At 43.6% G+C, this 15,356-nt stretch overlaps 1 protein-coding gene across 1 annotated transcript in view; it reads right to left on the bottom strand.

The window, feature by feature from the left end:
- The window catches only part of UBL3 (ubiquitin like 3), a 317,172-nt gene extending 302,715 nt beyond the window's left edge, over window positions 1–14,457 (bottom strand). The window contains exon 1 of the mRNA XM_086935152.1: window positions 13,667–14,457. Coding sequence (XP_086791278.1) covers window positions 13,667–13,696 — 30 coding nt within the window. The 5' untranslated portion in view covers window positions 13,697–14,457. The remainder of the gene's footprint in view (window positions 1–13,666) is intronic.
- Window positions 14,458–15,356: the final 899 nt, after the last annotated feature.

Raw genomic sequence — 15,356 nt, 5'->3', positions numbered from 1 at the left:
GTAAACTTCACCGACTTAATGTACAATTTAGAACTGGTCAGTGGGAGCAAGGGCAGTGCTTAAGTTGAGCCGGTGGTTTACGGTGCTCAGCATCGGCACTGAATTGTCAACACGGCACTTATGACAGTCTGCCACATGGTGGCGTTGCTCATCTAATTTAGAGATGAGCAGAACAACGGTTGTTTATGAATACAACATACATTACAAAAAATGTTCTAATACCTGCTTCACCGGCCAATCCTTTAACTTTGGGTATCTGGAATAATCTCCTCTGTCACACTTGCAGACAAGAGAGATGGTAAGTAGTTGCTTTGGCAGCGATGACAGCGGCAATGGTGGTGAAAGCTGAAGTGGCCTCCTGGTCTGGGCCCTGGCACTTTTTATTTTACAAATTAAGCACTGAACAGGAACAACAAGGGGACATACTAGAATCCAAAACAATAACATGGAAGATGGTGGGGCTAAAGAGCTACCATATAAGGACAGGCAGGGCCACAGTTGTGAGTCAAGGATACGGCTAGAGCAATACAGGGCGAGGTTGGTAGTTGCCGGGAAGCTTAAGGACAGCACTTGAAAGCTACAGTAACAGGACACAACGCATCGAAAAGACCATGCCACACAGATAGGGTCACATGCGTTGACAGAGGATACTGCTTGAGCAATGCAGTGAGGTTGGTGGTGGACGGGAGGCCAAGAAAAATACACGATGAGGGCTTGAAGCTACAGTATCAGGACTCACCACACCGACAACACCATGCCACAAAGACATGGATGCACACTAGCTCAGATGAAAGATTCTGCTAATGCAATGCAGAGAATGGTGGACAAATGAGGAGGATGACGATGCAACAGCTGTACAGTGCGTGACAAGTAGAGCAAGAGGGGGAAGTCGACCAAGGGTGAGATGAATCAGACAGACGAAGACGGGAGGCAAGGATCATTCACAAACTGCATTTAATAAACAACTTAGTGCCCATGACCTCCATCTAATGATCCTAGTCTGCAGGCATGCAAAATCTATTGCCTCTCTTGCCGTTCCTCAACAACAGAGAGCACAGTTATTTACCTTTGTTCAAGCCATGCTATAAGAACATGTATCCATTGGAAAGGAGCCTCGTAATGTGCGACTCTTCAGTGCTACAGATTAAACGAGTGGCAGCAGTGAGACACGTACAGGGCGCACATCCAAATGCTTCCCAACTAAATTAAGTACATCCATTTCAGCAGATGCCAAAGGACAGGGATCGGGTATCGCCGCTGTGGAAGTACGGCTGTCTATCCAGCATGGCTAGGTACCCATTTGTAAACGGAAGAAGAAGTTAATAGGGAGGGCAAACACTTAGCTGACACACAAAATGATAATACACCTGAAAAGAAAGTGACTAATGATGCGCAAACAACGCGTGAGGCCTAAAGGAGGAATATGTGAATAAGATTAAAGTAGCAAATTTATCAAATAAAAATAGGAATTTGCCAGGCTTAAAGCAGCTGTCGTGTAAATACCTCACTGGGTGGCAGTAAACGATATTACTGGAAACACTTCCATGAAGATTCAGCTTCAGAAATGCCAATTGTGCACATCTTTTCACGCAATATTATGTCAGTCTGTTTTTCATTGCTTCTATTACTGGATGGTTTATATGATGTGCTCTCCTCGATACTGTTGTTCAGTTAGTTTGGGTCATTTTCCACCCGAGGGCAACGGTTTGAGCTGTCAGAATGTTTCATATTTTTTTACTGTCACTAAGCAAATGCAGCGCTCTAGCGGTCAAGTATGAATCCTTGCGGAGCTGTCTTAGCATTCAATCGATCTGAGGTCGATAAACTGAGCACATTTAACCTTTAAGCTGACTAATAGTAACACCTGCTTTTTAAATGCTTAGAAACAGTGGAACATTCGTATAAAGGAATATCTATGAGCGAAAAAATATTGATATGTTTTATTAAAAGTTTTATCACAATGTATTTATACAAATGATGCCTTGACAAGGACATATCTGCTATTGTTTTAAACAAGCAGGATGTATTGGTGTAATCCGGATACATTAAACAAAACTATGTTTAAATCATTTGATTTTACAAATAATCTGGACAACACCTATTGTACTAATACGAGGATTTCCTGTTAAAGTTTGTATTCTATGTCTATTGCTGCCTTGGTCACGTGGTACGCCACAATTAGCACTCTTCACTTTAAAAAATGTAAACATTACCATGTTACCCTGTCATGTGATCAAGGCTCGTCCAGAGCAGAAACGCGTTATGGCGACTGTGGAATAAAGGATTTTAAGCACAGAACTGTGGTCCGTATCCGTTTTATGGAGGAATTACCTGTACTGACGATATACACACATTTATCTATCCTATCCAAGAGGGGCTCTCTAAAGATCCTGTAGGCAAGAACCATGAAATTCTTGATAGCCACACAGAGATCTCAACTGGTCAAGAAGATTTTGCATCAGCGTAACAAAATGCCTGGTAACTCTATACAGGGCAAGGATACACCAAAAGAAAATGGCTCCTTCAGAAGCCTGCCCTGCTCAGTGGTTCTCCTGCCAGCGATTCAATCCCATGTGCAGTTTTCCAATTTAGTGAAGTATCAGAAGCTACCAAACAATGCGCTCTTTGGCCTCGATTACCCACAAGTATTTATTTTTCCCTAGGTTTATTTTTACTAAACAATTGAATCTTGCATGCATTTAATATATTTTGTCTGGGTCTGTCCAGCTTTATTAGGAGAGTGGTTGCCTTACTAGAGGTACAGGTTCAAGTTACTTCAGCTGTGAGTACTTTTAGGGACCTTTATTACAAAAAAAAGGGTTGCGAAGGCATCACATACCAAACTACCCCTACACTTTATATAAATGCAGTCACAAAAGAAAGACTGTGAAAAATGCACATTGGGAACCCAAAATGGGGTCTTCATGTGCGTACTTAGTAATGGAAGAAAAATCGCCTAAGAATACACGTAAAATTCATTCATTCATAGAGATCAAATCCTGGAAATAAAAAGGGTGGAATTTCACTCAGTGGTATATGATAGAGGTTTACTGGACTAAAGGCACCGCACTATCACTGGTCCCTTTTCTCACGGTGGGGATACTACTTTCTGAAAAACTGAAGAAGCCAGTTAGCCCCCTTATCTGGGTCAAACATAACTTGCACGCATCTTTGTATCCACAGGGCAGTTACCAATGATGAAACCGTGCAAACACACTTTCTAAGGTGACCATTACTTGAAAGTGGCAGTCTGACGGCCCCACTAGTCTCCTCAAACAACCAGTATAAAGATTTACTTCGCAGATAAGTAGAAAAAGATTTTCGAACATGAAGCAACGTTGCTCAGAATTGCTTTAACTATCTTGAGCGCCTGATCTAAACAAGTACAAGGAAGGTCAAAGAGATGGAATAAAAAAGAAAACAGTAGAGATCACAACTTAAAAGCATCAACACTCACAGCATTCAAACTGTGAAAAGTGTATCAAGTTAGGAGGCAAAATAAAAACTAGCTCTCACCCTTCTTACTCCCTCAAATGTTGGACAGAAAACTGGAACTACCAACCAAATTATGCTAAAAAAAAATCTACTTTTGGCATCACATTTTAATGCACACCACTGGTAGAAATTCTAGCAGACCAATTACAGTGTTTCCATTTGATCCAGTTTCTGGCATATTTGCATCTCCTGAACCTACTGTGGAGAAAACTCCAGCTACAAACTGGTATTGGTTACAAGTGTCTAATTGTATTAGTTGCAATTAGTCTCTTAGGCTGCTGCAGGTTTTCAGGGAAAGTACATTACACAAGATTCACTGGATATTTATTCGCAGTTGAAGATAGGTCAATGACAAAGATGTTCACATATATCGCTTTGTCTGCACAACTATTTCAGATTCCCCTTCCGACCCACAAAACACATTTTCCCCCCAAAAATGTCACATTATGTGAGGAGAAGAAAAAAGTTTCACTGCCTTGTCGTCATTATTGCTTTTGCAAGATGCACTCTTCTAGGAAAGACTCAAGAAACAGGTAGGCACAGGAACAAATCACAAGGAAACCTCACCAGTGATAATTTAATCAATGCAGTCTCCAGCTATAGGCAAAAGCTCCAACGGTCAGGGAGATAACACTCACTAATGACATCACACATTCCACATGACTCTCGCCATTCACCATAAAGCTAGAACAGAAGACACAACAGGCTAGAACAGAAGAAAGAATACCACAGCCAGGTTTGTTTCCCTCGACATGACAACACCGCAGGTCCCTTCTGATACTTTAAGCAGTACATGGACCTGTGAGATAGAAAGTGTGCGGGTGAATGGCAGGGAAAGAGGATGATGGTTGGAGAAGCAGGAAATTATTCAGTTGAGAACATTTAATCAGCACCAAATACATAACACTCCCTGGGAAAACAAGAATGATGGTAGCAGAGCTGGTGGATGGAAATCAGTGGTAAATGGAAGGAGGCAAAGTCCTCTGTAGAATAAGAAGGAGAGGAAAACAGGCCCGGTTTTATTAAACTGACAATCTTGGTCATCCAGCTTTAAATAGTCCTTGCGGTTCTGAGCCACAAGGAGTTGTGACTACCCTAGAAAGATAGGAGGAAGGCATAAACCCTAGCCCTCCAACTTTTCTCTGAGAAGGTGGCAGAAACAGAATGGTTAGTTATTCTGGCAGAGGAAGAGACATTACCCACGTCTAATATTATCATGTTAGTATGTTTGAAGCAATACGGAGACAACATCTAGCGAGTCATGCCCAAAACGGTCCTTGGAAACAAAAAGCACATTCCAAGTTCTTTCAGACAAAATCCGGGCTAATTTTATTCTTTCGGATGCGTCAATTAATAAAGTTAAATAGTATATTAAGTTATTGATTAGGTTGTTTAAAATGTGTTGATCCCTGCCATTGCATATATTTTAAAAAAATATTAGTGGTCAGCATTGGCCACAAAATGAAAATGACCCACCTTTTAGATGTTTACAAGCAGAATTCACACACGTGAAGTGCATTTTGAGTTGTCCTAATTCTATATTCTCATTTTGCATGTCAACGATTAACAAAAGATTTGGGTTGCAATGTTCACCCCAATGTTGAAATATTTGTATTTTAGGACGTTTTAGTAACACACTAGTAAGACGCTAATGTGATGTAGATATGCTCCAATTTAGGACATATCAACGAAGACTCAATGACTGAATGACAAAAAAGACATTTACATTATCTCCATGCTCTATCAAGGCTGAGGTGCTCCAAATTACACTGGTATGCCAGGAATCTCAAAGATGCATGTACTGTAGGGTAGGATTACCAATAAATGAAAACAAAGACCCATGAGTCTGCTTCACGTTAGGAATATAGTTTTCTTGTTGAAAGGGGTTTAAACTGTGAAAGCAAAACAAAACTGGACTGGGTTAGACGTAGAGCAAGATCTTATGGCTGTGTGAAAGAATAATCATCTACCGATGATGTCCACTGATTGAAAATATAATATGGGGGTACTCTTTGGAAGATGAAATGTGTTCTTTGTATCTGTAATTTTGGCTAACAATTACCTTCTCTCTTTTAGCTGTTTTTAAATTGTGTATTTAAATGATATTTTTGTATGTAACTTCTATGATATCAAATTGCCCTTTTTTATTGACTGTAGTATGCTTTTATGATTTTTAACCAAATCGAATAAAGTGGTTTTTGACTTGACTTGATGTCCACTCACAGCAAAAATCTGATCCTTGGGAATAGTCCTTTAAAACGGGAAAAGCCTTGCTCTGAAATGGAGCTCTACTTTCGTTTCAAGTGCTATGCCTATCTCTGTTAGGAAGTTTTCTATAATAGTATAATTCCTCAGTGAGGGCTAAGCAGAGCAGACTTAAACACTGGCAATTTATGCAAAGGTGTTAGCAACTCAAACATCAAATACAGAATAAAGTACCCCCCTGCCGTACATTATAAGGATATTGCAAGTCACCAAGGAGTTCCATGACCATGTAGAGGAACTAGGCCAAAGACTAAGTTCCTTGATAAGGTCATGCAACTCGAAATGTGAATTGCAATCTCCCTAAAAGTTATGGTCAGAACTAATATGCGGGCATACCATCGGGCACACCATCGGCCTTTTCAAAACCACATAAATCCTTGGTGTATTGCTCTTTTACTTTCATTACTGGGGTGGGCGGAACTCCGTTTCCCTCTGTGGAATTCCGCAGAGTTACATAAAAGCTCTGCAAGATTCTGCAGAGTTCCGCCAATGGGTGGAAATATGTATGTTGCACTTTAATTTAGCCCAGTAGCGCGAGCAGCCCTGAAAAAACAGTGTGAGCAGTGCACTAGATCGTGTGGCCATTTTTGTTCATCTTGCAGCTACTCAAGTAGAAAATCAATCAAACAAATACATTTGTATAGCGCGCTACTCACCCGTAGGGGTCTCAAAGTGCTGGGGAGGGGAGAGTGCCGCTACTGCTCGAAGAGACAGGTCTTGAGGAGTTTCCTGAATGTGAGGTGGTCCTGGGTCAATCATAGGTGGGCGGGGAGGGAGTTCCATGTCTTGGCCACCAGGTAGGAGAATGATCTTCCTCCGGCGGTGGTTCTGCGGATCCGTGGGATGGTGGCGAGGGTAAGGCTGGCGGAGCGGAGTTTGCGTGTTGGAGTGTAGAACGTGAGGTGGTTGTTGAGGTATTCGGAACCTATATCGTGGAGCGCTTTGTGTGCTTGGGTGAAGAGCCTGAACGCGAACCTTTTGTTGACTGGGAGCCAGTGCAGGTCTCTCAGGTGGGCTAATATGTGGATTTGGCAGGGGATGTCGAGGATGAGCCGTGCTGATGCGTTCTGTAGCCGTTGGAGTCTTTTCTGAAGTTTGACTGTGGTTCCTGCGTATAGGGCGTTCTCATAGTCTAGTCGGCTGGTGACGAGGCCCTGGGTGACCGTCTTTCTAGTTCCGGTATGGATCCACTGGAAGATTTTACGGAGCATGCGCAGGGTGTTGAAGCTGCAGCTAATCTACCTGAGAAGCAGCCATCTGATCGTGATCGCCAAAGTTAGAAAATAGCACTAGGGGATGCCAAATCTCGCTCAGAAGGCTGGATCCTCGCTGGAAATAAATTCTGCCACTGGTGTAATTTGGACAGAACTCTGTGTTATAAGAATAATACCAAATTCTGGCACTTCTGTGGGCAGATTGAAACATTCAACCCACCTCTATTCATTACAGACAAAAAGATTACATTCAGAATATGTGCTATGATATTAAACACACCAAAAGTCGTTAGTAATTTTTGAAAAAACAGATTTATTCGATTAGTTTAATAAAAGTCTGGTAAAAAAACATATTGTGGATTCCATTGTTCCTACAGTGACCTATTACAAGGACAAAATAAACATGTTGCCAAAAAATATCTATTTTCTGCTGATCACTTGTTCCATGATAGAAAAAGATTTCCGAAGAAGGAAAAGCCAGTTCCTGCTTCATTTTTAGGTTGAGCCTTTAGCAGCGCATGCGCTGCTAAAGGAAATCGACTTATTGGAATCGCTTCAGGAGAAGCTTGTGCATGTGGAGCTCACACGCCATTGGCCATTGTGTCAGGCTTTAGCACACAATTGTCCAAAGGCTGTCATTGATTGATTGATTGAAAGGCGTGTGGATGTCCCAGCTTTTAGGAAACTGTTCACTCCCAGAGAGATTTGCTCTCGGGAGCCAGCAGCATCACCAGGGGCCATAGGTTGTTAAATAGCGTGGCCGGGTTTATTGTCTCCCACGCAGTCTTTCTCCCCCTCTACGGCAAAGAAACATCAAACAGGACAGAAACTTGTTTTTTTAAATGATTTTGAACAGTTCATGCTTGTCAGTGACGCTCTATGTCTATGCCAAATGATGGCCCAAAAGTCTTCCCAAAACGTGGAAAAATTGAAATAACCAGAATTTTGAAGAGCCTGGTGTATTGCGGGAGCGTCGGTTGCAATGCCTTACATATATCCAGGGCAGCTCCCGCGTTATATGTCACACTTGCATACAGAGCTCGGGGGGGGGGGGGTGCCCTGGATTGGGGGGCAGTCATGCGGGGTGAGGATATCTGCCTACACTTCTACCTCTAAGCCGCAGGTCCCATCTCTACGGCGGGGGCTCCACAGTCTGATGTCAGGTGCGCTCCCACCGCCGCTCCTGAAAGTGGCGAACTCTGGCGGTCCAGTGAAGCCTTCTCCGCAGAGCATGGAGTGCGGGCGTCTGCTTGCCAGCACTGGCAGCAGCGCCTCCGTCGCCCGGGGAGACAGCTAATGTGCGGGCCCGGTTGCGGAATACGCCACCAAGCGGGAACGGTTCACCGGATCGGGAGCATTAGGGAAACTTGGGGAAAGATGCTGGCCAAGTCATGGTCGACCCAGCCCGACTATGGGTGCTGCTGGTAGCGCTGCTTTGACGGCCGGCGCGGGCACAGCAACCCTACGCCACAGGTAAGAGACCTCGCGGCCCATACTATGCGGTTGGAGAGCCCCCAGGTAGCGCTGTGAACTCCATGTAAGGGGGAGGTGGAGCAACACCAGAGCCCACCTAGAGCGTTGGCGGGCGGAGGACTTTCCGGGGGGGTGGGGTTGGAGGGGGGCAGGGAGTAGTTAGGGTGGGGGCTGAGCACAGGTGTTTTCAGGTATGTGTTCAGTAAAGCCCTTGGAGTAAGGCCGACCCGTCGGATTTCAGGTGTGAGTGGGTTCATGTTGATCGAAGTGCAGAGCCTGCAACTTCCGCCATGTTTCGTGCTTTTGTTTTGTAGAAAGGGATCCTGGTTATCCTAGTAGTGATTTAATAGCTGTTGTGGAGAGGGAGCACCTTCCAGCTGAACTCCTACTGGGGGAGGGTGCGACTTGGAGCTTGCTTGTTATATTCCAAGTTGAACCTGGCGCTGTGCTTTTTTTTTTGAAAACCCACCTCATGCTTGGGCTTAAATAGCAGCTCAGCTCCCAACCGCCACTACAAAGGGACTTTATTCCGTGAAAAATAAAGAAAGAAAACAAACAGCAAAGACAGTTGATTGTTTTAGAGGAGTTGCAGCTCTCAACGAAAGTCGATCATGCTTGTATTGTAGCTAAATCCCCCTATGGAGATCCGTTTTAAAGGCCTCCAATTTATAATAGCAAGGAAAATGGAGATATATGTCCATTACTAAGAGCAGGCTACCCAGCCTTTGTTCCTTTCAACACTTAATATTGGTGACTTTACAATTAGTTAGGTGTATATATGTGTGGTCTGTTGGCGACGTATTCTTCTTTCAATGTTTAAATACGTTTGCTGTCTTAGTACAAGATGAGGTGACTGTAGCCAGACCTAATCATGAAATACCCTGCAATAGTCCAGGTCACCTTTAAATAAAAAAAAAGTACATCTGGGATGGCATGCTTACTTGGAATGGCAGACTGCATGGACAGTTCAGCTACTTCGGCAAAGATCTGTGCAATCCTGCATATGACCAGTGCAAATCTCGGCAGGGTCAACCCGGCCTTTCATCCTTGTGACACCACTGCGTTTGGTTATAAACATTCCTGTTTCAGGGGCAGAGAGACAGATCTGTCTCTGTAGTGTGCACTTTACCATTTGTTCAATCTAATCACGTGGTGGTGTGTAGGTAAGTCTTTAAAAAATACAACAAGCATTGGCATAGCCAATAGGTCTCACCTTTGGGACCTTATAAGTGTTTAGATATTCAGAACAATATCCTTGGTTCAACATCAACTGTTGCATGGTTAAACACTTATAAGCTCCCAAAGGCGAGACCTATTGGCTATGCCAATGCTTATTTTAAACTGCAGCTGTAATGTTGCTCCGTGACCTGCCTTTCACCCTTGATATTGACTCTGATAACAGACACTGTGAGGTAAGAACTCAACTTTGATATTTCTTTACAGTTGAGCTGCCATGTCATGTTTTTTAGAGGACTCTAGGTGCACTGCAATTCGCCTGTTATAAGGAAATTAGAGATGGGCTTGTCTCAGGAGACTGCACGTTCCATGTATTATAAGGGAATCATGCAAAAGACATTATGATACTAATATCAATGGTACATCTGCGAACAGCTCAACTAAGCCTCAGTAAGTGCCCTCAGTAACTAGGCCACATATTAGACTGCAATTGGACGTTTTCACAGTCAATATAACCACTGAAAGACTAGTGAACAACTCTGGGTGACCGCATCCATCCATCGTGGTAAATACTGCTGTCTTGTTGCACATTCATTTCATCAATCGTTTACTACTGGCTAGAGGTTGGGAGCAGTATCAATATTAACTCTGTACTGATAGCAAGTATATTTTACTACTCCATAAACAAATCACACAGATAAAGAACGGCTGGAATCTCAGAACTCAAATACATTAAACACATGCATGATATATGCCATTTTACTGGGTCATCACAGGACCCACAACACTCGCCATCAAAGACCACCATGTGCAATCTGTCCCACTTCTCCACCCAAACTCGCTGGACAATGGGCATGCCAACCAAAAAGAATATAAATACTGAGGAACTGGTCAATTGCTCCAGTCTCTGGCCTCACATAGTACACAAGGAACTGCTAAATCCCTCCAGTCGCAGACATCAAGATCATAAATGCACAAATCAATGAATTAGGAACAGCTTACTCCACAGGAAATCTTAACAGACCACAATACCCATAAGACAATACTCATAAAACACTATTCGAATAAGGCTCCTGCCTGCCTGTGTGAAAATCTCAGGGTAAAGTCACTGAAAGAGATGCAAGGCCATGGCAATCAGAGAATGTGTGCTATACAAACACGAACACCTGGGGAACAAACTGGGTTGGCATGTTTTTTTACTAGGACGCACCACCTTCTTGTGTTAGTGAGCTTCACACAGAAGCTCACTGTAGGAAATAGGTCTCCGCGAAAACATCTGAGCACAGCGTCACTTCTCAGAACAACGTGACAAGGCCTAAAAATACAGATGTGGAACTATACTTAAAGGAGGAAACAACGTATAAAAAAACAACTCTTGCCTGCCTAAGCAAAGCGCTAAACACACCACATCAACCTCGAAAGAAAGGACACATGAAAGAAGTTCTGTTGTTGACACAAAAGAAACATTTAAAAGTCGAAGAAACATAAAAATGAGGTTATACTTCACACAATCAGCACAAGAGGAACCGCAATAACGCCATAAGAAATGCTGTACAAAAATGTTTAGTATGTGACCGTTGACATACACATTACGAATTATCTACATATGGACCAAGGGTAGTATCAGGCCAATCACTATAGACCTTTTCTTTCAAGGGGCAATAAGCCATTAGCAAGACATAAACCAACTGTCAGGTTAAAAACAATGTATTTATTTTTTCCATTTGTATGGCGCTCAGCTACCCAAAAAGGGTTTCCCGGCGCCTCTGACATACAGTTAGATTAAAGGAAAATATGCTGAGAGGTAATTTTAACTCAGTTGTTTCTGGAACAACCAGGTTTTTACAAGTTTCCGGAATTTCGTGTAGCTTTCTTCTTTCCGGATATGCGGGGGGAGCAGATTCCATAGAATAGGCCCTCTGACAGCAAATGATCGTCCTCCAGTTCTTTGCAGTTTGAATCTGGGTACAGCGAAATTCGCTGCAGTTTGAGAGCGAAGGTTTCTTGTTGGTAGGTAGGGGGAGGCCAAAGTTTGTAGATAGCTGGGTGCTGTTTTAGTTTTGATTTAAAACATGTAGCTCAGGGTTTTGAAGCTAATCCGATGTTCTATCCTGAGCCAGTGTAAATCGTTCAGATGGTTTGATATTCTTTCAGACTTTGGTATCCTACACAGGAGTCGTGCAGCAGCATTTTGTACCATTTGGAGTTGTTTGATCAACGACAAAACAACAGTTAGGAGTACCAATACTACTTTGTAAGCTTGGTTTAGGGGAAATTTGCAATGGGTATTTGTGCCACTTCAGGAAATGTCCATTTTGGTTTTTATGTGGCCAAGAACTAGTAATGGAGTGGGGGAGCCGAAGCATGATGGAATAGAACGCATAACTGAGCGGTAACCAATAGCTTAGATTAATTCACCATTCCATCATTCATAGTTTGTTGTGCTGCCCAGGAGAAGCGGTTAATGAGCTCCTGAGTATCGACCTCTTAATTTCGCATAGTAATGGTCCCTGCTATTTCTGACTTATTCCAAACCACCCACAAACTCCTATAAAATATACGACATCTTGGAGTCCCAAACGGGACGCGCTCACTCTGGTTTTAAATTACACACTGGTACAAAAGTGACCTCGCACACATAACAAATGACTATTCATGTACAATATCCACGCAGCTTACTTCAGCCATACACGAATTTAGCTTCTGTACAGCGATGTCGTTTAAACTGTTGGCCTAGGGCACTTCAAGCCCAGATTACAAAATTCTTAAGAAACATTGAACCTTTCTGAGATCAACGGTGTAAAGGTCTATGAAAATCAACGGAGCTAACTGCCCCTAGCAATACGACAAGACAGAACAGACCATGGGCGGAAATCCATGTGTTGTAATGCTTGTATTAGGAGAATAAATGCTGCTCACGCAACGTTTCATTCAACTGGGGCAATACAATATTTATTGGACAATCGCCCCTTCCCATTAAAACAAGTACTTGCCCTAGAGCTATTAAAACATGACAATAGCAACAAAACACATAGCGAAACATGGAATATCTTCAACATATTACATTAGCAAGATGCAATTAACCCATTTTGAGTACGGTATCTTGAGCCAGCTCACCTGCTTTCGACTGATAGATGTGGGACAAGCCCATGACAATTCTGTAGGATGCTGCTAGAAATTATGGCTCCACCCTTGAAATGCTGACAGCATCTGGCGCAATAGATTATAGCACCGGCGAGGACAACATCAATTCATGTCATAGTCACGGCGAGAAGATAAAATGATGGGCAGCCAAAGAGAAATAAGCTTTCTTTAGCGTTGGCTGCTTTCTTGGGCATGGTCAAGTGTGCTCGTTTTCTCAATGTGGAACTTATTTTAGTTTCCCAAATTGCAGGCACAGCTGTTAGTTTGGGAAACATGAAAAGAACACGATGTGTGGCATGTGATGGGTGCTTACTGCAGCAATGTGTCTGTTGGAGACAAACAATCGGGCGTAACAACAAGCTAAAATCATGAAACAGTGCAAATGCACACAAGTACGTCTACAGCAAGGTCTCCGGAGCCGTGAACATACGCGGATCAGCGCGGGGTCAACTGAACAGGCAGAGCACAAGCTGGCATTTTTCTGGATCGAAATGTCAAACACTGCTAGAAAATCTTTACTGCCTAGAGCCCGATTTCAACTGAAACAGGAACCCCTTCTGTCTGCAGCACTGCGTTTGCTCGGGCTCTAGAATGCTTAGAAGAAGAACGGAAATACATCACTTGAGCAGAATAACTGTGGGGCAAGGCCCACCACCCCAGTGCCCTCGCTAAAGCCCCAATAATGCGTATTTCAATTATAACGATATATATTACAATATTCGAGAATTCCGGGCAACGAATGTCTCCAAACTTCGTCACAGAAGAACAACGACAAGCAAGGTAAAATAAATAAGATCCAAACCTGCAAACACCCTTTACCCCCACCCCCCCTCTCTTGACAGCAGTAAAAGACAGCAGTGTTAAAGGAATATGTGCAGGTCCGAGGTCGATGTTCTTACCATGTCTGGGGGGACAGAGGCGTTGGACATCTTGATGGCGAGATCCTAGGTAAGAGCTTCGGCTACACGATGACCAGGCGAGTTTCAAAAGAAAAAAAACGCGTCTTTGTTTTTCCTCTTTTATGTGTTACAGAGGTAAAATCCGCGTGTAATGATCTTCAAGGTGGCAGCCGAGAGGTTCCTTTTGTCAGCAGCGCTTAGATCAGGTAACACTGGGCATTAAATGTTTCCTTGCTGCCAGTTCTCTGGAAGGGAAGCCCTGTGTTTCTTTCACTACTGTTTTGGAAACGACTTTCCTCACGACAAACTCCAACGAGACGACCACCACAAAACAAAACACTAAATAATGCCCCTTTCGCCCCCGAGAGGACTCCTACGGCCAGTCTTCAAAAGTTGTACTGAGATGCCGAGGTATTTACTGCAAACAAGGTGAAAATAAACATTGGCCAAGACGGGGGAGGGGTGAACTAACCCTCCGGGGGTGGAGGAAAGCAGCTTCCTGTGGGAGCGCAGGCAGTGGATATGCAGGGCAGGGGGGGGGGGGGGCAGGGCTGTAGCTGCAGTCCTCGGTGCCAGCGGCCGTGAGCAGTCCTTTCCTCCTGCTCCGCCGCCCGGGCGATCCCTCCTATTCTACGGTGCCTCTGCGCAGCCTCAGCCCCGGGTCTCTCCCCTCCGCCCGGCCCGGCTTCACTCGGACGGTGCGCTGAAGCTGAACCTCCCTCCGCTTCCTGCTGTCATTCCGAGATTCAAAGAAACATGGCCGCAGAGGCAGCAGGGCGGGGACGAGAGGCGAGCCGCGTCACCGAGGCCGTCCAGTCAGACAGACGTCAGCCCCGAGAACCCACCCCCTCGGCCTCAGCCCTTCACGGGGAATGTAGTTTGAAGACTAGTTTCTCTCAGAAATCTGTTTAAACACAGAGGTGTTATTCTATAATAATTCAAAATAAAAATAAAGAGCGAAAGGACGGCTCTTCAGGGTTACATAAGATTCTATTTTAATAAAATCGCCATCTTGGAATAGGCGAATTATCCTTACTGGACTGCTGCAATCTCTAAACTCAATGAGAGCATTAAGAGATTGTTGTGATGGGTTTATGAAGAATCCCAGAAGAAAAGAATGAATTTTAAGAAACTTTTATTTGCGAAGTAAAAGAGCTTGTGGCATGAGCCGTAACGACAAGGAGTCACGGAGTGTGTGACAGCTCACTCCAATGACGTCAGTTTTATACCTGCTAGACCTAACAGCTGTCCGCGCGCCTGGCAACCAATAGGAAATGACCACAACATTTAACAACTAGACCTATAACATCTCCCTTTTTATGGGAGAAATAATTAAATAATTCATGCACTTTAAATGTAACAGTAGAGAATGGATCATGCTGAAAAAAAGTAAACTCCTAGTCCCTTCTAAGCACATAAGAAATAACAATGATTACTTCGAAACCCTAAAGTCAGGTTCAGAATGGGGTAAATCACGGTGTGAACCTAAAACTAAGTCATACTACCACCGCCTGGTTAGGATTAAGTTCCCCGCTCTGAGGGAGGGAATCTGATTCAATATATATATATATACCTGGAAATAGGACACATCCCCTTTCTTTACATATTAAAAAAAAAAATGACAATCGTGTAAAGTACACTGTTTCTTTGACTGGTGGCAAAAGTGCCGCAAATTGTGAAATAACGTCCC

Source organism: Lissotriton vulgaris, chromosome 8, assembly GCF_964263255.1.
Source record: "Lissotriton vulgaris chromosome 8, aLisVul1.2, whole genome shotgun sequence".
Classification (NCBI taxonomy): domain Eukaryota; kingdom Metazoa; phylum Chordata; class Amphibia; order Caudata; family Salamandridae; genus Lissotriton; species Lissotriton vulgaris.
Note: the sequence above shows the minus strand (reverse complement) of the source record. Positions and strands in the feature narration are given on the sequence as shown.